The sequence below is a fragment of the Gregarina niphandrodes genome (genome assembly GCF_000223845.1).
Source record: "Gregarina niphandrodes unplaced genomic scaffold scaffold00032, whole genome shotgun sequence".
NCBI classification, from domain to species: Eukaryota; Apicomplexa; class Conoidasida; order Eugregarinorida; family Gregarinidae; genus Gregarina; species Gregarina niphandrodes.
Genome location: NW_011645801.1, coordinates 24,066 through 45,337, shown reverse-complemented (window position 1 = coordinate 45,337; position 21,272 = coordinate 24,066). Strand labels below are relative to the sequence as shown.

The window sequence follows — 21,272 nt, the reverse complement described above, 5'->3', positions numbered from 1 at the left end:
ACACATTTTTCTAATTGTTGTATTTTGAACATCTTTTGTTATGGGCTTTCTCGAGGTTGGTCGACCCATTCCTTGGGAAGCGTTATCGTTAGATGTGATGAAGAAAGGTGAGCCCTCCAACACCATTATGCTCCCCCCCCCGGAGCACCTATGCCCCCCCCCCCTCCATCTCCCCGGCCTGGATATGTTCGGCTAGATCGTCGGCTAGATCGTCGGCTAGATTGTCGGCTAGGTCTTCACTTGACCCCACTGCTACGCATCCTCGCCCGACCGCGTGCTCATCTGGTTAACTGACCGGGGACTGCTGGCCAGGCGGGGACTGCTAACCAACCAGGAACTCCCTTATCTCTCGATTTTAGTGAAGCGCGACGGTTTGTTGCAGCTACTGCACGTGTGGTTGTTGAACCGCACTCGGGAAGACACGAATTTGTACTGGGGTGATGAGCAGGAGATGACGATGGTGTACTTGGACGCGGAGCGGCGCGAGGCGAAGTTGATTGTGGAGGCGCCGGAGGTCTTGACCGAGTTGCGGAGGCGCGAAGCGACGGGCGAGTGGGACCGATCGTTGATGTGTTGCAAGCAGTTGTTCTTGGTTCGCGAGAAAAAGACGTTTTTACGGTCGGCGGAGTGGCACCCGGAGTTTGGTAACCACATGATAGAGGCCACGCCTTCGCCCCCTTACGCGCTCAGCGTTGAAGGTGTGACTGACGTGGAAGAAAGCATGATGAGTCGAAGGCTCAAAATCCAGTCTGTCCTGCAGTCCCTCTATGGAAACAAAGCCTTCGTTATGTCCATGCCTGCTTTCCCCCTTCTCGGAGTCACCTCCTCCCACCTCGATGTCACCTCCCCAGTCGAGGCAGTAGACCTTACACACCTCGGCGGCTCCGATGCACTCAGAATTGCCGACTACATATGGAACCCAGGCAACAGACACAACCTGGCCGACTTCCTTGAAGGCTCCGTCGGCATCCCCAAGTGCCTACCGAACCCGCATCCAAGATTCCCTACACTGGTACACAACGTCAACACCCGCAGAGGCACTAAGGTCTCCTCGCTCATCAAAGCCTTCGAGGACGCCTACACATTTGAGACCCCGCGCTGTACCTCTGGCAGCTGCTCCACCGCCTGCTCGCTTGGTTCCGGCAAGCTTGGCTCCAGCTCTTTCGGTTCGGAGAATTCGCCGGAGTTCAATACTCCTGTTCGCAGTTGCTCTAAGGTCGTCAGTAGTGAAGCCTCAACGCCGGCTACTGGCACAAGCACTGTCCGGACGAGTAGGAAGGAACGGGTGGAAGGGAGTGTGTGGGAGCTGTCTAAGGATCTTGAAGAGTTTGGCAGTCGCGCGGACATCTCGGATTTGTCAAGACACACGCGTTTGCCGGTGAAGGGATTCATCTACCAGGACTGTTTCGCCTACGGAATGTCTCAGTGTTGCCTACAAGCTACCTTCGGGTGTCCGAACGTGAGTATGGCCAGGCATTTGTACGATCAGATGGTAGTGTTCGCACCAATTTTTTTGGCAATTAGTGCAGGCACTCCTGCTTTGTCCGGATTGGTGAGTGATTTGGACTGTCGGTGGCGCGTACTGGAGCAGACTTGTGACTGCCGGACGGATGCGGAGTTGAGCACGTTGAAACAGTCCCGTTACGGATGCGCCCCCATGTTTATCGCGGATCATTCCTTCCTGGATGAGCATGATAGTTTATTTAATGACCAGCTTCTGGAGCATAATGAGGAGGCCTACGACACGTTGAGCCGTTTCATGGACCAGAGACTGGCGTTGCACTTCGCGACCTTGTGGACTCGAGATCCGCTTGTTATATTTGAAGACAAGATTGACATAGATAACACCACGCGTACAGACCATTTCGAGAACATCCAGAGTACCAACTGGAACACCGTCCGTTTCAAGCCGCCTCCTCCGTCTCCCGACGGCAGCACGTTGCCCTACATCGGCTGGCGGGTGGAGTTGCGAACGCCAGAGAGTCAGTTGACGGACTTCGAGAATGCGGCCATTGCTTGTATCAGTTCGCTAATTGCGTTGGCGATCATTCGATCGGGTTTGCCTAGGCCGGCCGATGAGAACTTGAGTGAGGAGAATGCCGCCGGTGATTCTTTGCGCGAGGACTCGTGGATGTTCTACATGCCTATATCGCAAGTTCGAGAGAACATGATGACTGCCCACAAGCGTCATGCATGCACGTCCGAAAAGTTTTGGTTCCCATGTCCCGCGGACCCTCTGGTGACTAAGCAGTGGACGCTGAGGACCATTATGCTGGACCGCGAATGCGGAATCCTCAGCAAGCTGGACCGATTTGTATCTAAGGAGTGGCGGGCTCAGCGTTGCTCGAACCAGGCCGTAGACACCTATCGATTGTACTCCAATTTTGTCCGCCAACGGGTCTTGGGCCAAGTGCCGACCAACGCCGTCGACCTACGGGCCAAACTCACATCCCATGAAGACTACCAAAGCGACTCCGTCGTCACCCACTCCATGAATTACGATGTGTGCAAACACGCGGTTCTCACCGGCTTCAACGTACAAACAAACGCCCAACAACCGGCACTCGGCCATATCTACGCGTCTTCCTCCCGCACCTGCCCCCAGAGCATCCCCATATGCAGCGCGTCGCCGGTCATAAAGCAACTCGCCACCCTGGGCACGGCCGTGCTGCCAGAGCGGGTCTACTTCTTGGAGGACAAACCAAACACCACCGACACTCATTTGGATGCTACCAGCCAACCTGAGGAACCCCTGATACAAAGCTGCTTATGATGGCTTACAAGAACATGGTCGCACATGATCATGTCCGCACATGATCATGACCGCACATGATCATGACCGCACATGATCATGACCGCACATGATCATGACCACACATCATCATGACCACACATCATCATGACCACAAAATATTAAGGCTCACGTCATCAAGCCCGAATCATGGCTGGAGATAAGTTCACAGCTCGGAGCTCCCTTACCGTCAGGCATTGTTGCTTGATCATCGAGGTTATAATGTCCGCACTTGCCGTTAGAGGATGCAGAGGTGCTAACGGCCCTCTGCAACTCGCTTAGTGCCCATTGAGTAAGTTTCAATTTGGAGTTCTTGTTAAGTGGAGGAGTAAACAGAAGAGCAGGAGGATACGCAACGTTGCGAACCGAAGCAACGTTGTGAACCGAAGCAACGTTGTGAACCGAAGCAACGTTGTGAACCAGGAAAAGTGTTCAAGGCAGTTTCTGCACTACCTGCGCGCACGAAATGTGTCATGGTCAAACAGCACATAAAGTGCAAAGGAGCAGAAAAAGCGAAGTTTGAATTTTTGGTCACAAGCCCAGGAATCCCACACTGGTGGTTCTTTGGACCTATGACCTTTTTGTGAAACCATATTTGCCACCCAAGAGGTACGTACTTTTGCCACCCAAGAGGTACGTACTTTTTTGCCACCCAAGAGGTACGTACTTTTGCCACCCAAGAGGTACGTACTTTTGCCACCCAAGAGGTACGTACTTTTGCCACCCAAGAGGTACGTACTTTTGCCACCCAAGAGGTACGTACTTTTGCCACCCAAGAGGTACGTACTTTTGCCACCCAAGAGGTACGTACTTTTAGGCCACCTAAGAGGTACTTTTGTTACCCAAGAGGTACTTCCCCAAGTTTCTGCTTCCCCGCTGCTGCTGCTGCGTGAGCTGAGCTATGCTCCGGCATGTGTGAACTACTTCGTTCGTCGTGAATCACCGACCAAAGGGTCCTTTAAAAGCCGCACCAGGTCATACACTGGTTCACTCCGAATCAGGTCCACCAGTGTTTCGCTTGGAGGCAATTTTTTTCGGGAAAGTCGCTGGTCTTCTGTTTGCACAGGACGGACGGAGTTGCTTAGGGCAACACTTCGGCCCGTCCTAGTACCCTGGCGTGGCTCCTTACCACTTCTCGGGTCGTGGTCGAACAGGGATTCTTTCCCGTCTTGGCTTCTGCAGCCCAATAAAACGGTATCTGTTGCAAACCGATTCCTTGCAGCTTGAATCTCTAAAGGTTTTGATACCGGAATTCCACTATCCCCTCCGGAAAGCGATCTTTCCCTCTCGACGGGCTTAGCTTTGTATATGTAGTCGTCGTCAGTTGTCCGCGTCACTTTGTAAAGCAAACTATCATAAATATCTTCGCCGTCTTTGCTTCCGAGAAGTCGGGGATTTTGGTCGAACACGCCTACAATTTCCGGCTCCTCCGTGGACGTACGAGATCCCGTAGTGGCTAGATGGCCCCTTCGGGAATCTGCGCCCACTTCATGAAAAGGAACCAACATTTCTCGCCCTTTCCGCATATTTCGATCGCTCGCAAAAGTGTGTGCACGCACTTCCGGAGGAGGCCGAAAAGCAGTCAGATTTTCAGCAGGACTAGTCCCTACTAGTACGTTAAGCTTATCTCTATATTTTAACTGTTTGATATCTTCATTCAATTCGTAGGTAATAACATTCATTTTCATTTTCATCTCTTCAGCCATTAAACGTCGCTGAATCAAGCCCCAAGGCGACACTGCAACAATGGATCGCAAGCGCTCCAAAAAGCGGCGGTCTGAGAACTCCTCCCACAGGGTAGGCGGCATGGCTTCATTCCTATCGTAGGCGTTCATATGGCGCTTTCGAGATACCTTACTTAACCCGGGAAATAAGCATGTTCCTCGAGTGATAATGCTGCTCTCTTCTTGATCATCGCTGCTGTCATAATCGTCGCTATATTCTGAAATATTCGTATTCGTTGGATACAGAAATCGTAAGGGGACTGAGTCCAGTTTCTCCGTAATGCCGAGCGTTTCATCATCGTCCCGCTCGTTGTTACTTTCGGCCAACCCGTCTTTGTTTTGTGAGGGCGCTTTAGCTGATGCGCCCCCTCGCGCATCATTCGTCTGTGTCAGGTCCTCCGGTAACTCACCTTCCTCATAGTAAGTAACATACTTGTCGTCAAATCGCTGTCGGTTGGAGGCGGAATACTGGCCGTGACCAATGACGTGGGATTCGCCAAAGGCGACCTTCTTGCATAACAACGATGTGCAATTTTCAATAAAGACAGATAGAACCTGACGATAGTTTTCAATAACCGATCTAGAGTCGGTCATAACGGGACAACACTTTGTAGTATAACCTGGTCCTTTGGAAGTTTGGGCAAATATTGAAGTTTTTCCGCTTTCCAGGAACACATCCATTAGGGGCTTATTGCCAAACAAATTATCAACCATTTTTGGCGAGAGGACTTCATGTACTTTCACACACACACTAGTGGTTGTAACATCGGACGGTGTACTCAACCTTGATTCCGAGGGCGGCTCCGTGGCACCCTCCTGTTTGCTTATGAACTCGTCCAAACTTTCTGACCACCGAGTATTTGCCACGGCTACCGACGGGGTGGATGTGGAGCTAGCGGTCGAGGACAAGCTCGAGGACAAGCTCGAGGACAAGCTCGAGGACAGGTCGGACTCAACCGACGAGGAGAGTGACGACCCAGAAGAAGCCACTGACTCCACAGTTGTTCTGCTCTCGCCTCTCGATCGTCTCCGCAACGGTCCACCTTCTTCAACTTCTCCACCTTCTCCACCTTCCGTAGCTCCTCGGTCTTTAAGCGCTTGGCCGTCTGCAACGGAGACTTCGGCAACGGCGATCTCTGTAACGGAGGCTTTCGCAACACCGGCTTCCGAGACCTTGGCTTCCGAGCCCTTGGCCTCCGAGATCGTAGCCTTCGTGACCGTGGTCTTCGCGACGGCAGGCTCCGCGTCAGCGGCGCTGTACGTTTTGGACAAACGCACGACGGCTGCAGCGCTCCCGCCTCCAGACCTAGCTGCATCTTGATCGCGAAGACCTGGTTTCGGGTACTGGCCATGGGCAGAGTCATGAGATGCGTCCGCGTCGTAAGTCCGAGTAGTTGTCTGAAAGGCTTTGTGGACCTGGAAACTTTGGTAGTGTCCTCCATATACCGTCGGCACGGGCTCATCCTCGGTCTGCATCGCGCTAGGCGCCTTATCGTGAAGTACCTGAGAGATAGTTGAGTCGCGAGTGACTGTGTTCTCCTCTTCCCCAGGAGATCCTTCCCCAGGAGGACTTTCCCCAGCATCTTGGTCATGATCTTCGCCTTTGTGCGTGTCGGTGCGTGTGATCTGTATGTCGTACTTAACGGCATTTTGTTCTGTTTGGATGGCATTTTTTTCCTCGGCCAGTTGTGCGCGTCTGTGATTAATTTTGTCCTCGGCTAGTCGCATTTGGTAGGAGAGGACGGGTTCCATGGATATGGGTCGTCGTGCGTTCTGTTTCCATGTTTTGTGTGGGCTGACACGTCGTGCGGCGGCGAGATCTTCGCCGAAGCCGGGCTCGTCTGAGGTGCGGTGTGGGATGGCGATGTCGGAGTCTATGAGAGGGTTCGCAGCAGGTCGTTGTGGTTGAGGTGCATGTCTTTCGTCGGAGTCTTCACTGTCGAATCCGAAGTGGTTGACAGAGATGTAGGATCCGCCTTCGCTGCTGAGTGGGCGTAACCAGTGTGGTGCGGCGATCCAGGCGAGAAGGCGGCGGGCGACTTCGTCATTACGCCTCGAACGTTTGTAGGCGTGTTTCGGCTCTCTAACAAGCCAGCACACACGATTGCCATCATGTCCACGACACCGACCAGGACAGACGGTGCAGCGACGACGGCGCCATACCCAATGGTCATTGTGTTGGCGAGTGGCACGGTGTTGCCCGCGATAGGACCGACTGACGACGGTATCCATAAAAGATAACATCGGCGCAGGCTTGCGCCGTTTGCGCTTATGTCGCGGTACAAACTTACGGTTAGAAGGGTTCGGGATCGAGCTAGAACTCGAACGAAGTCGCGAGGAACGCGCCATCGAACGTCGCACACTCTGCAACACACTCGCCCTCGAACTGCGCTGCTCATCCTCATCCACCACATCCACTGTGTTGTACAACATACGACCCTCCTGTAGACCACCGTCTTCAGAGTCAGACTCACTAGTACTCTCACTTAGGTCGCCCAAGAAGTCTCTCTCTTCCACATGTGACAATCGCACTGAACTACGAACAGACGCTCGCAACTGACTGTCGCGATGTAACGCTGGTATCGCCGCATACCGCTGCGGCCCCGCGCCCAGGAACACCTCCTCCTCCTCCGAGTCCACGTCTGACGTAAGCCCCTCGCTTTCCGCCCCGCCGCGACCGGCCTCACCCAAGGCCGACACGCGCGACGTCTTGCTCGACCCCCGCCGATTTAAGGCCGCCCCAGCGCGGGACGGCCGTTCCGTGTAGCGCCGACTCCCCTCCTTCACCGATTCCAACACCTTCATTTGCCCACGCAAGGACTGCCGAAGCCGAGACAAAATCCGACTCGATCGCCCCTCCAATTGCACAGGCACAGGGAACTCCGCCACAGGACCGCGACTCACTTCGTCCAACAGCAACTTCAGACCCTCCTCACCCTCCAGATCCTCCGGAGCCGGCCGGGTCTCCGCACTATGTTCCAACTCGGCCGGCGCAAGCAACCTTCCAGGCGTGCCAGTGACAGGAGCTGGGGAAAGCGTGGCAGTCGACGGGGAAAGAGTGGCAGGCGACGGGGAAAGCGTGGCAGGAGCCGCCACAGGCGTGACAAGTGCCGCTGTCGTCCTGACCGCTGCCTTCGCCGTCACCGTCACCGGACTTGGTGACCGTGGTTCGAGCTTTGATTTGACCTCTCGCGGCTGTCCGGGTGTCACGGCCCAGTCTTTTACGCCCATGCTCAATTTGGGCAGTAGTCTTTTGGAGATGTCGGGTGCGATGTATTTGTTACGAAGTCCTCCTTCTTTGAAGATTTTTTTAAGTCGATAGTCGCTGAGTCCGTCTTCCGGCCGGACTCCCGTGGTTGTGGTGATGACCTCCCCGGGCTGCAAAGGTGGTCTTTGGCGAGGCCGTTTGCCGGGCATCTTGGTCCAGTCGACATCCGGCCAGTCGGTCGGCACTTGGTGGAAGACGCCCACAAGACTGGGCAGGTTCGGCACAGGTTGCCGGCGAGGCAATTCACTGCGCACTAGGCCCCGGGGGTGTTCGTTCCAAGTCCCATGAACGTCGTAGCTCAGTGGCAGCACGGCCGGAGGATGCCGAATCACCGTTGGCACATTCTCAGCTGCACGAAAGGCACAACCTTGTTCAAGTTGGAACAGAATAAACTCATATGGCCGACTTTCAAACACTCCATCCGACATGGCACTCAGGTCCTCGTCCAGGTCACTGTGGTCATGCAGCCCCATTTCCGCCGGCTCAGAATGAACAGACGTCGCATCCAAGCAAAACTCGTTTTCAGATGCCTCCAACAAATCACGCTTCTCCACAGCACCGAAATACACGGGCTTGTCCCCCAAAGGTTCATACCGTGGCTCGCTGTAACTCGGCTCTTCATCCTCGGCTTCTGATCCATCCGTTTCTGACAGCGAGTCCATAACTCCGGAATTCGCAACTTTAGAATCCACAGCTTCTGAAGTCCGACTATTAACTGCTGTAAGTTTAGGTGGCGGCTCTGAAGCATGTATCATTGTGGGAATCCTGTGCCGCGTACCCTTGAACAGGGGTCCGCTGCCCAAGGCCGTCTCTCTTTTGAGCAAGCCTCTTCCGGTTAGAACTCGGACCTCATTGGTCCCAACTTTTTTCTGCCCTTTGCCAAAATTATCAGACATTGGTATAGGGCCAGAGGTTGGAGCCATACTGGCATGCTCCAGCTCGGTCTCTGGACTGCCTTTCGGCTCGACGATTCTGATACGCCTTGTACGAGACGTGGGGCTTTGTAGATCTTGCTCCTCTACTGTCTTCTTTTCATCAGATCCATACGTCACCTGACGATGTGGGTTTATGGGGCCAAATTGGGGTTGTACCTGTGGGTCAATATTCCCTACGACATCATTGACTTGTCGGTGAGCATGTCTGGATTTGGGAGCCAGTCTCGGGCGGGTAATACACCGGCTTGGGTATTCTTCTGCCATTTCCTGGACTCGTATTCGGTTCAGTCTGAACTGAACGATCTTTTCAACAGCCTTCACCACCTTTTTCATAAATTCTTGCTCTCGTATCCGGCACAGGCGTTCACCGTCGGTCATTTTCGGCATCAAAACGAATGGTGGGTTGTCCTCATTGCGTACCCCATTATCGAAGACGTCTGGTGTCCAAAGTCTTCGAGGTATGAAGGCGGTTTTGAGACCACCACGGACAACTGCGCTGAAAGGGTACGGCTTGTTTTTGCATGTGCTCGGGTTTAGTTTCTTAACCGCTTGTCGGTAGATCCATCGACTCCTTGTCATAACAATCTTGTACCTCTCATGAGCAGGGTGTCGAAACCGGGCAAAAAGCTCGTAATACAGATCAGGATCCGCGTGAGGCACAGTCCTCTGTGGCCCGGTCCCAAACACAAATTCCCGGATGGTAGTGAGCCGTGTCCAAAAGGAAAACGGCATCCCCTCGGGATACCGTAGAGGACGCCCCCGGTCTCGCCGTTTAAAGCGATTCGCCACAAAGTGAAGCATATCCACGTAACGCCGTTGATCCGACTCGGGGTCCACATAGTAACTGATGGCGTTAATCAGTCGGTCAACCATTTCCAGAGGAGCCTCTCCTTCCTGAGTTTTTTCCACCTCAGCAGCTGCTTGCGTCTTAGACGATTCCTTAGTTGTTTTACTCACTGGCACATGGGAGTCTTGATCCCGTAGAGCCTCAGCGACAGTGGCGGCCGCTCGTTTGATGGCCATCATCTGGTCAGGATTGGTTTCGCTGGACCGTTGTACGTCGATCGCTTTGAAGACATTGGGTTTGCCCATGTCCTGGTAGTGGAGATACCTCTGGTAGTCGCTGCCCTTGCGGACGGCCGCCGCCTTAATTCCGTCTTTGTGGACGGGGCCGCCAGTCCAGCTGGTCATGTGGCGGTCTCCTAGTGGGAAGAAGAGGGGTCGTTGTACGTGCGGGAACGGGTCGACGGGCTGAAACTCGGGGAGCTTGGGAGGCGCCACCTTCGGGTCCACCCCTTTGGGACCGAAGATCTGGTTGGACTTGGCGGTTCGCTTCGGCAGATAGGACACGTCCAGCTCGCACTCCGGTCCGTCGGGAAAATACTTGGACTCCGTCGGGACCCAGGCTTCCGATTCGGAACTCTCCATTACACTTGGCGCCGCCTCCACCGCCTCTCTGGGTGTTAGCAGAAAGGAAGCCAAGGAGGTCTCGTCACTCGGCGCATCCGAGACGACCGAACCACCCGAGTCAAATGAACCCGAAGACACGCGTCGCCTGTTCCGCGGAATGAACGGACCCAACTTCAAAGCCGGAACCAACGAGTCCTCGCTACCACCCGGCACCGCAGGAGGTAGCCCTGCAGACCCTGCAGCCAATCCCCCCGAAGAGCCCCGAATTAAAGGCACGCGAGCCAAAGGTGCGCCGTCCAAGGACAGTGCTCGGTCCAACACTGGCCGGTGTGAAGGCGTCTTCAAAATCGACTTCGGACCCATCCCCGTTCGAACACCAGCTTCCGCGGACGGATCTAAGAGGTGCCCTGAGGGCTTCGTTTCAACCGCCCCCTCCACTGCGACCTTGTCCGTCTTCTCTGCCTTGGCCACCTCAGCCTTGGCCGTCACCCCAGCCTTGGCCGTCATTTCAGCCTTCGCCGTCATTTCAGCCTTCGCCGTCTTTACAGCCTTCGCCGCCTCAGACGTGACCGCCTCAGACGTCGTCTTTCTCCGCGGGAAGTAAGGTCGTCTCGACTCCTCCAAAAGTTCGTGTGCCTTCTTCACGGCGGCTGCGTAACGCAATGCGCCGTCTGCGAACCGATGCTCCTCGTCGGACACCCGCTCCTCCTCCACGAGCCTGTGCGCCACTTCCTCAATTCGGAATGGCTCCCGGGGCTTCGGCGGATTCTCCTTCATGCGCTTCCTCCATGCAGCCTTTTCGGCTTTCGGCATAAGTGCCCCCAAGTAGTCCGGCTCAGGAGCCTGGTGTCCCTCCAGGGACCGCAGCCCGTCGCTACGGGGCTTTTGGGCCGCAGGTTTTTCACTGGAAGGCTTTTGGCTCGAAGATTTTCGGCTTGGAAGCTTCTTCAATGAGCCAATTAAGGACGGACGAGTTGGCTGAGCAGCGTCGCCGCTCGGGGCCGTTGCAGCGTTTACTCCCGTGTTAGGATCCTCGGGTGAGAGGGCGTCCACAATCGGCGGGCCTCTAGAAGGAACAAATTTCCGTTTGGTTCGGCCCTTGATGGGATCGGGATCTGGTAACCACGCTTCATGTAAACCCGGCTTCTTAGGAGAATGTTTGAAAGCGCTTGTGGCATTGAAAATAGTTCGGTCACTCTGGGTGCCAGCTGTGGTATGGACATCAGCAACCGCTGTCGCTAGGGCATCGGTTACGGACCCGGCCTTTTTCTTGACGATCGCCTTGGCAGTCGTCGTCTTGGAGGTGGTCGGCGTTGCCTTGGCCGAGGTCGCCTTGGTCTTGGAGACGCCCGACCTTGCCTTGGCGGGACGTTTCGACCGGGTGGTCGGCTTCAACTTAGTAGCAGGTTTTGGTTTCGAGGGTGCAGCGCCAAAATACGTAAGAGACTCCGGTTTGAGCTTGAGTATGCTTTCACGGTAGGAGATCTTGGTCTTGAGGACGGCCGCGGGATCTGTTGCAACGGCGGCTTGTGGACCTTGGAGAAAGGACGGCTTCATGCTCCCCTTACTGCATGCGAATTGGTTCTCAGATTTTCTTACGTGCTTCGCTTTTGTCTTCCTGTTCATCAACGGGTGCGTCCTGATATTCGGCAGCTCGGTCGATCAGGGTCTGCTGAAGCGGTGCTAGTACACGATTAAAAGACGCCACGTCGAATCGGATCACTTTGGTCGGCCCGGTGGTCACGACCGAGGCCGCTCGCGGCTCCCCGCTAAGCAAGGCCAACTCGCCAAAGTAGTCTCCGTCCGCGTACCGCAAGACACAAACGCCGTCCTTCAACACCTCTGCTCGTCCTCTAAGAATTATGTAAAATGCGTCTCCCGGATCGCCTTGCTTTATAACGTACTCACCAGACGGAAATTCACAAGTTGCTGCTGCGTCCGCTAACTGTTCCAACTGCCTAGAGTCACAACTTCCTGCACCAAGATCACGTGAAGGGGAGCCATGACGAGGGTAGGGGCGATGACGAGGGTAGGGGCGATGACGAGGGTAGGGGCGATGACGAGGTTAGGGGTCATGACGAGACCCTCTTGCTCCCTTCGGAGAGTACTTCTATCGGAGACTAGCAAGAGGGTGTCGGAACGCAGGAAGGAAGATCAGATCGGATCAGTAAGGCTCGGATCAGTAAGACTCGGATCAGTAAGGCTCGGGTAGTCATCCAAGACAAGGCGCAAGCCGGAGGGGGTCGGAGGAAGCAGGAGGTGGCCGGGACAAGGTGACTAGTACGAGAGATTAATATACAAGAGATAGTCAATGAGTCCAAATATTAATTGGCTGGCTCTCGGGGAAGGCCTTCTCAACCGAGTGGTGTGGATAGATAGATAGGGAGGGGTAGGCTGGAGATATAGACACCAGATTCGCCGGTCGGGGAGGTCTTACGGAGTAGTGGTATTTTATTTAGAATGGACATGAGCTGTTGTCGTTTGCGCATGGCTGCGCCTTTGACGATATGATTGAAAGTTTCCCGGTCGAGTTTCCACAGGACGCAGGGTTCTTGGGCTACGACAGTTGCCGCTCTTGGCGACATATATAGAAGCGCGAGCTCGCCGACGGTGGATCCAGGGCCCATGACATTCACCTTCTCGGTCTCTCCTCTGGCCTTCACGAACACGTCCAGCGAGCCGGACTCAACCACGTACAGGCAATCACCGGCTTCACCTTGCGTAATGAGTTGCTGTCCCTTCTCGCACTGGACTCCGGACACCGCAGTTATAACCGTACTCAACTCATCGCCGTCTAGATTTGAAAACAAGAACGACCCCTTCAGAATCCGCCGCAGGCGCTCAGCCTCGTCCTGATTCTTCTCGTGCACAGGGGCTTTGAAGTCCGGGTCAAAATCGTCAGCCTCGGCACTGATCGCCGGCGCGCGCTCTCGCTTCTGGAGCTTGTCCTACAAAATTGGCAGTCGCGAGATTAGATCGCTGGACCACCGGATCACCAGGCCACCACCAGATCACTACACCACCAGATCACTACACCACCAGATCACTAGATCGTCAGTCAATAGATCGCACCAGTATATCATTAGATCAGTTGATTATTGGGTCGGTAGATCATTAGGTCGATAGATTATTAGCGCGGTAGATGAAGTATGTGGTGTGTGGCAGGCGAAGTGTGCACGTGGCTCGGTTAAGTAGCGGTTAGATAGGTGGCTGGGACGAGTGGCCGGGGTGGGTAGTTGGGTGCAGGCTATCTCATACCAGATCGACTTCCATGTATTCTTCATCGTCTGATGAAGAAGACGACGATGGCGGTGCTTGTGTTGGCATGCTCTCTGACCCCACGGCTGCATGCAAATGGAAAAAGACGGGAGTTCAATTTCTTCTCAGGAAGGGTTTCGCGCTGAGGGCGAGTCGGGTGAGTGGCCGGAGGGGTATGCAGGCGAGTCGGTAGTGAAGGAGGAGTATTACCGGTTGCAAGACGGCCGGAAGATACCGATTGACCCGTTGAATCCGGAGGGTGCAAAGGCTTTGCTACCCGGGCAGATCATTAGCGAGTTTACTGTACCTGAAGAAGCGGCCGTGGAGATGCCCGGAGAAGGCTCCTTCGAGTCCTCCGAGCCGCAACTCGCAGACCCCCAAGACTTTAACCGCAGCCTCAAAGGCAGGCTACTTAAAGGACAACTTCCCCCGTCCGGCGGCCTCGCCTTCATGGACCCTTCCGGAATCATGAATCCCGGCGCCTCCATTCCCGCCACCGCCCCATTACAGTCCCACAAGTCTTTCGGCAAAATGCCTAAATTACCACCCGGTGCCTACCACAGGCGCAACGGACTGTTTGGCGGCCTCTGCTAAACTATCGCCGCGAAGGCGACCACGAGACCTCAGTCAATGAATGATTCGGCCCCCGAGAACTGACTTGACCGGCGGGAATTGATCCACGACTGTGATGAACCCGCCTGGGCTACCGGTGGGGCTACCACGGCCGCTCCGATGGCCTAGTTATCTATTGCTTAGTCACTCTATCATTATATCCATTTTAGTCGCAACTACTAATCAATCCTGTAGCGAAAAATAATCCTGCCCTTCGGATGGCCCAAGGGAAGGGTTCGAGGGAAAGGGTCCGAGGGTCATGATCTGTTACGTCCCCGATGGAGAGGACCCAAAGTAGGCGATGGCTAGTCCCAAAGCCGAAATGGCGCGAGATGAGCGTGCCTAGATACTGGCAAGGGTGTTGAAGAAAGGCCTCATGATGATGTCTAGGGGCTGGGTGGCCGGGGCGATGTTGAAAGTGCGCGGGATGACGCTCATGAGTTGGTCGGCAGTGTCTCTCAAGAGGTCGGTCGTGGCTCCGGAGCCGAAGAGGAATCCGTTGTCCCAGAGGCGGGCAGGTCTAGTGGTGGCCGCAACGTTACGCGGCACCAAGGTGGACTTCTCCGGCTGCGCCGACTTCTCTATTTTAGGCAACGGCTGAATTGGCCGGATGGGCTGCGCGGTCTGGACGGGTTTGTCTAGCTTAACCAGGGGCACGATAGACTGGATAGGTTTTTCGATCGGCTTTATCGGGTTGATCGGCTTCAGTGGTTCGATCGGCTTCTCCGCAGCCTGGACCTCTTTAACACTCACTTCCTTGTCCCCGTCCTTGTTCGCATCCTTGTCCGTGTCCACCACAGCGGCCTCCAAGACGTCGGCCTCAACGTCAAGTTCCGTATGGCCGGCGCCCAGGTGTAAAGAGACATCGGCATCGAGGCGGACCGCTACTGGGTCGGCCTCCTCCGTCATCGCAGCCTCCTCCTGTTCTTCGCAGGGCTCCTCTTCCTCGGTGGCGTGGTGGATGGCGTCACTGACCCGTTGGTGGACCTCCTCCTTTGCTTCCTTCACCTTTTCGATTACTGCTTGTGGGAAGGCGGTCAGTTGGTCAATAACTTTGGTGATGGCGATTTCCAGTTTCTCCGCCCCGGCATTCACTGTAGCCACGGTGTCCTCTAGAGCCTCTTCGGGCAGTCGGTCATTAGCGAGCTGCCTGATCTGCTTGCTCAAGTAGTCCAACGGCTCGACCAGCACGCCGACCAGATCCTTACGGCTGATGCTCTGGGCGATATTTTCTGTCTCCTTGAAAATCACCTGACGACCTCGGTCAATGGCATCCAACAGCCGTTCTGCGACCTGCCCAGGGATCTGCACTAGCTTATCCACGCGGCAGTCAGGCTGATATACGGCCACCACCTCCTCGCTTTCCGCATCGGCCACCACTCCCACTACCGGCTGGCTGGCCCGGAACTCGCCGAGGCGGTCGGCCAACGCTTCAGTCACTGCGGCCAAAAAGGGTCTTTCTTCTGCGTTGCTGGTGAGGTTGAAAACGTCCAGGCTGCCGTCCACACGGGCAGCAGTCGCAAAGGTGGCCCAGACATTGGCCGAAATGCACAGCGGGTTGGTCAGACTGTTGCAGTCGGCCAGCGCGTCCGTGCTCAAGCCATGGCGGAAGAGTTCAGCGAAATGCTGTGGGATGCTGATGGCGTCCTTCAAAAGCTGGACGGGGAGCGCAGCGAGGCCGTCCACCATTCCGCGCAAGTTCGGACGGCGGGGAGCCTCCTCGCTGTCAGCGGAGCCCAGCCGAATATCTGGTGACTGGTGGATCGTGTCCATTATGGGTTGGCTAAAGGCCGGGTCGATGGGGTCCATAAAGTCGAAAATTTCGGGCTCGCGGGCCTCTCGAGGCTCAAGTGGGCCGACCAGCCGATCAGGCACCACAGGTCTGCGCACCACTGGCCGGGTTGCATTGTCGACAAACGTATATTCGTTCCCGTCCTCCTGATTCACGTAAATGTAACCATGCGGCCGGTAATATTCCACGGGCACCCATGTATCCAAGCTCAAAGGCGGCAGCGAGGGGTTGACGGTCAGCGGCTTATAGGTGCCTCGAGGTCGCACCACCACCGGGTCCCCAACAACAGGCAAAGTGATGGGTACAGATCTGAATGTTCCTCTTGGTACTGTTCCTTTCACATAATAGCCAGCTTCAGCGAAGATGGCCAACAACGAAAAAGCCCGGCGAAACATTTTTTCAGATCGCGCGCGTGTTTGTATCTCAGCGGTATCGATAGCAGTAGCGCGAAAAACTTTGTGATCCACTGCACATAACTACAACACTGCCACTCCACAAGAAGCTCACCAGGCCATCAATAAGTCATCCACAAGTTAGTGGCAGGCGGCTGATTTTCGCTTACCATTACGTTCACGCTTTCATTCCGTTCAGCACCTCTAAGAGTTCTTTCCCTCTCATCACTTGCTTGTTAAAGGTGTCCGTATAGGTTTCCTGTTTCACGACGGTCTGAATGTTAACGGAATTTCCCGTCAAGTATAGGTTAGAATTGTCAAGCAGATCAGCACGGATTGTCTCAATACCGCCTGGGTTCTTGAAGGTAGAGCTTTTATTAGCTACCTTACCTATTTTCTCCAGGGTTACATTGTGGTAAAGGTTTGCTAGACTAACTAATTCTCCTTTTTCTTTCGCAATACTGTACGCTCGCATAAAGGTAGGAACTACTCGTTCCTCCAAGCATAACTGCGAATCAACGAATTCCCAGCCAGCACACTTTGACGCAGAACAGAGCGGTATCAATGCTGATCTGAACACCTCCTCGACGGGAATATCACTCTTGTCCGTAGAAGTCGAGAGCGTTTCACAAATACTAATAAGCCCCAGAGTGCGACTATCTCCTTGAACCAACCTTAGACCCGTATTCTCTATTGCCGTGCCATAATTATTCGCACCACTGTTCCGACGACCCAAGACTTTGGACGCCTCCGTAAAATGCCCAATCATCATCTTATACAGTGCCTTGTAGTAGACAACACTCGGCCCCATCAAACGGTTCAACCTCTGCCGATCCGATCGTTGGTAATGGCTTTCGGCGGAAGACAGCTGTAAGTCACGCTCAAGAGCGCACAGCATCTCATATCCGGCATGGAAATCGCAAACTGCGAAGTAGTATATACCTAAAGTTGCCTTCGCCACATGTTTCATGTTGCTCCCAGATGGCAATAAAGAGCATAGCAGCTCCTCTATTGTCGACGGATCCCATAGCGTTTGGAACGCACTTTTTTCATTTTCGTCTAGAGATTCGCAAATGCTCCTATTGGTCCTTAATAACAACCACTTTTCATTAGTACTCTGCACGAATGAACTCAAAAGGAACCCGAATGAATCCCACAACCAGTCTACCGGCAAATTTGGCGCATCGTTCAAATCCCTAAGTCAAGAAGAACATGTCCCGGGTTTATCGGCCCATGCACACGCGTGTGCTATCGCGCGTGCTATCGCGCGGAGTTCGCAAACTTAGACGGAAACCATATTGAAGTGCGTGCTCTTACGGATTACTGAATGCTTCCAATAGTAATCGATAATTATGGTAGATTGAGAGCTTTTCACCCCATGTTGACTCATCTTCAGAAATTGCTCGGAGCCTGATATCTTGATACAGTATGTAAAATAACTTCGATTGATCAGGAATGTGGTCAAGTACTTCTTCGATTTTTGGCCATTCGTCAACATTCAGTCTGTTCTGATAAATCTCTCGAAGCTTAATCGGGTCGCTCAATCCGGCTGCTAATTCATTTATGAACGCTTCAGCTTGCTCACCTATAGCCATAGGAAAAAAAAATAACTCAAAATGGCCCCAACTCGATAGTTGCTCAGGAGGCCCCTTCTTCCCAACCAGAAACTTGCTCCCCGGTCATATTATATTTTTGTGTCACCGCCACCCGAATCTTTTTGCGCGGTTGGATCTCTTGATGCTAAGTCGCGACCTCTCTTCATCGTTAAGACCCAGCAAGCCAACAACTGTTTGGATTGTCAGTTCCAGTTCTCTGTTAGAATTTTCTGGTAGCTGACCTAGCATATAGACTAAACTTTGCTTCAGTTGAAACGATCGATACTCGTTGGTCTAACAAAAAACAAATATACACACTATGTTGAACATAACATCGAACACATAACATCGAACACTTGGCATAGCTTAGGTCACTCAGGAGTATAGTGTGCAGGTTAGTGTGCAGGTCTCACACACAGTGTGGGTCATAGCGTGGGTACGCAGTGGCGTTCTTACGTCAGTGGTTAGTTGGTCGGCCAACTTCTTGAGTTGCTGTTCCAGCTCCTCGTTCTTCTCCGTGAGGGCCACTATTCGCAGGTCTATGGCGTGAGTCGCCGACGGCTGCGACCGACCAGTGTCACTCATCCCGTCCAGAAACTCCAACTGGCTGGCGGGGTCCAGCGGTGGTGGTGTGGGGTCTTCGATGGAGACTGGAGCGGTGAGGCTGGGTCGGCTCTTCTGCCTGCTTAGGCTTTCGATTAGTTCTGATTCCAGACTGCGGATTCGTTGCTCACTGTTCTTCAGCAAGTGTTCAGCCCTCTGTAGTCGTCTCTGGAGCTCCGCCACGCCTTGCATCGTCACCTGGCCGCCTGGGGTCGTCTGGTCGCCGCCTGGGGCGCCCAGGTCCTGCTTGTTCGGGCTCGCGCCGTCCTGTATCGCCTGATCCAGTATCTCGTCCACCTGGTTACCAGTAAACTGCTCACCATAATGTCTGTCTCTAAGTTGTTGTATGGTCCCTTTGAGAGTTCTGATTTCCGCGAGGAGCAGTTCAATTCTGTTTTCAAGGTTTTTGTCCGCTTCGTTTCGAAGGACAAGTTCGATTTTATTGCCAACACTTTCTTGCGCGCTAAGGAGTTGCCTTCGTGATAATTCCAGTTCCAGGTCCTCGAGTTGTCTGACCTTGGCATCGGACAGGGCTACATAGACGGGCACACCGAGTTCGGCGGAAGCCAGGTCTTCTGGTGCCGGTCTGAAGGCACCCCAGCCGTCGCCGTCGCACAGATGGTTTCCCAGTCGGCTGCCCGGAATGTCCTTGTCGATAGACCAGAAACGTTCCTCGCCGTCTCGCTCAACCAAAACGTAACCTGTTTCCTTGTGCATGACAATAGCCAAAGGTCGACAATGCGCATTTTCTTTCAGTTCCGTAAACGTCGGTGGCCTCACGTGACTCTGCAAGTTGGCCACCGTCTCCTGCAACGCCACGCGCTCATTGTCAGTCTCCAACTTCAATTGACTCAATTGCCGCCTCAAACCTGACACCGTGTCCTCATACTCCGTCCGGCAACGCCCCAACAAACCCTGCACGTTTGCCAATTCCTCTCGCGCCACCTTCGCCTCCGCCTCACCTCGACCGACGCCCTCTCGAACCTTCTCCAGCTCCTTCTGCAGCCCTGCATTAGACCCTTTCGCCGCACTCAAGTCCCCCTTGCACCGAACAAACTCCTCCCGGCACTTAGTTAGCTCCTCCTTGCACCGTACTAGCTCCTGCTCCAACGCCAGTTCACGGGTCTGTTCCCGCGCGTGTTCGCGGTCTTCTTCCCGTTCGTCCATCAACATCTCCGTCAACTCTGAAATCTGGTTGGTCAGGCTATTGATGGTCTCTTGCGAACTGCCCACCACTGCGTCGAGCTCCTCCACCTTCATCTGCAGCTGTCGAATGGAACTATGCTGTTGCGCGATCAGTGCGCACTGCTTCTCCGCCAACTCCCGGCTCTCCTCTACCGCACACGCGTGCTTCCGCTCCGCTGCCTCCAACGCCCGCCGCGACGCAGCCTCCTGCTGCGCCAACTCCTTCACCTTGCTCCGGCTCAACTGCACTGCTCGCTCCATCCGCACCGCACGTGTGTTCGCAAACACACTTGACTCCGCACTCCGCGACACCACCACCTTGTGCAACTCCTCCGCCAACTCACAAAAACAATGGTCTCCCGCTGCGGTCCCCTTCCCGCCGAACTCGAAACTCATCCGCTCGTAAACCCTCAACACTCCATCAGACAATAATTTGATCAGAGCAGCGGCCACATCGCTACTGACCATATCGGCGTTGGCGCCTCCCTCACTCGGGTCTGCGACCTCTGACAACCTTTCGATCAAATCCCTTCGTATCTCCCCCAACCATGCACTCGACCCGCGCCCGATCTCTTGTGACTCCAGACGCGGCAGTGACCCTTCAGGCTCTTGAGGCTCCGGTGTCCCTTGTGACTCTTTTCGCTCTTGAGGTTCTTTTGGCCCTCGAGAGTCGTGTGAATCCTGACGCTCTTGTGTGCGCCCTTGTAGCTCCTGAGACTCGGCAAGGACGGGGAGCAACGATGGCGTTCCAGCCGTGTGCCCATCATCCAACTCACCGATGCCCGACGCCACACTAATCGCCGAACCCAGCGCTTGCGAAGCCAGGGCTTGAGGATCAGCTTTGCCGGCCGAGAGGTTCTGAATCTGGTCCAGTGAGTCGTCGATGGTTGGGGCCGCCACATTCACGGTATGCGTGGAGAGCTCTTCCGGCTCCAGATTTGCTTGACGCTCTGGATCTTCCCCAAGGACGGAGACCTGCCCCGACACGGGGACCTGTCCCGAGACGGGAACTGCTTTCAAGACGGGGACTTGTTTCAAGGCGGGGAGTTCTGAGTCGCCACCCAGTCCTGGCTCTGAGAGTCTCTTCGGCTCCCCTGGGAGGGATTGGATGATCGACATCGCGGAGGGCGTCGGTCTGACAGCGAGCGCCTCGGGCCGCCGCATCTCTGAGTCCTGCGGGGACTTGTTGTGGTCGGAGAGGTGAAATTCGGTGGGGGAGTCTTCGGCGAGCTGGGCAGGTGTGTCGCGGAAGAATCCTGGTTGCGGTTCCGTGGCGAGAAAAGCAGGTACTGGAGAAGGTTGGGGAATGCCGCTGCTCGACGGTGCCTCAGCACCCAGAGTGCCCACTGAGATGAGCTCTTCCGTGTGGAGCCAAGTGGGTGGAGCTTCCTCACTCGGTGTGATCTCTCCCACCACAAGAGACGGCTCACTAGAGGGTTCCGGGTCCCCGGAACTGAACGAGGGTTCCGGGCCCCCGGGACTGAACGAGGGTTGCGGGTCCCCGGAACTGAACGAGGGTTGCGGGTCCCCGGAACTGAACGAGGGTTCCGGGTTCCCGGGACTGAACGAGGGTTGCGGGTCCCCGGAACTGAACGAGGGTTCCGGTCCCCGGGACTGAACGAGGGTTGCGGGTCCCCGGGACTGAACGAGGGTTCCGGGCTCCCGGGACTGAACGAGGGTTGCGGGTCCCCGGACTGAACGAGGGTT

The 21,272-nt window shown here is 54.8% G+C and overlaps 6 protein-coding genes across 6 annotated transcripts; 2 read left to right on the top strand and 4 right to left on the bottom strand.

Moving 5' to 3' along the window:
- Nucleotides 1-40: 40 nt before the first annotated feature.
- GNI_128330 (glutamate-cysteine ligase, catalytic subunit) lies at nucleotides 41-2,773 on the top strand (the record flags this gene model as incomplete). Its single annotated transcript, XM_011133771.1, has 2 exons — nucleotides 41-107; nucleotides 360-2,773. 2 exons carry the CDS (start codon nucleotides 41-43, stop codon nucleotides 2,771-2,773), a joined length of 2,481 nt encoding a protein of 826 aa, XP_011132073.1.
- A 938-nt stretch (nucleotides 2,774-3,711) lies between these two features.
- On the bottom strand, nucleotides 3,712-13,401 carry GNI_128320 (CAMP-dependent protein kinase regulatory subunit; the record flags this gene model as incomplete). Its single annotated transcript, XM_011133770.1, has 5 exons — nucleotides 3,712-5,360; nucleotides 5,559-11,663; nucleotides 11,728-12,102; nucleotides 12,566-13,076; nucleotides 13,387-13,401. The coding sequence occupies 5 exons, from the start codon at nucleotides 13,399-13,401 to the stop codon at nucleotides 3,712-3,714; spliced, it is 8,655 nt and encodes a 2,884-aa protein (XP_011132072.1).
- An 81-nt stretch (nucleotides 13,402-13,482) lies between these two features.
- GNI_128310 (hypothetical protein) lies at nucleotides 13,483-13,980 on the top strand (the record flags this gene model as incomplete). The annotated part of the gene is made up of 1 exon (XM_011133769.1): nucleotides 13,483-13,980. The coding sequence occupies one exon, from the start codon at nucleotides 13,483-13,485 to the stop codon at nucleotides 13,978-13,980; it is 498 nt and encodes a 165-aa protein (XP_011132071.1).
- A 360-nt stretch (nucleotides 13,981-14,340) lies between these two features.
- Nucleotides 14,341-16,185, bottom strand: GNI_128300 (hypothetical protein; the record flags this gene model as incomplete). The annotated part of the gene is made up of 1 exon (XM_011133768.1): nucleotides 14,341-16,185. One exon carries the CDS (start codon nucleotides 16,183-16,185, stop codon nucleotides 14,341-14,343), a length of 1,845 nt encoding a protein of 614 aa, XP_011132070.1.
- A 175-nt stretch (nucleotides 16,186-16,360) lies between these two features.
- On the bottom strand, nucleotides 16,361-17,777 carry GNI_128290 (hypothetical protein; the record flags this gene model as incomplete). The annotated part of the gene is made up of 2 exons (XM_011133767.1): nucleotides 16,361-17,378; nucleotides 17,500-17,777. 2 exons carry the CDS (start codon nucleotides 17,775-17,777, stop codon nucleotides 16,361-16,363), a joined length of 1,296 nt encoding a protein of 431 aa, XP_011132069.1.
- A 375-nt stretch (nucleotides 17,778-18,152) lies between these two features.
- GNI_128280 (hypothetical protein) lies at nucleotides 18,153-21,179 on the bottom strand (the record flags this gene model as incomplete). The annotated part of the gene is made up of 1 exon (XM_011133766.1): nucleotides 18,153-21,179. A coding segment is annotated over one exon (3,027 nt), but the record flags the coding sequence as incomplete, so codon positions are not given.
- Between the last annotated feature and the right edge of the window lie 93 nt (nucleotides 21,180-21,272).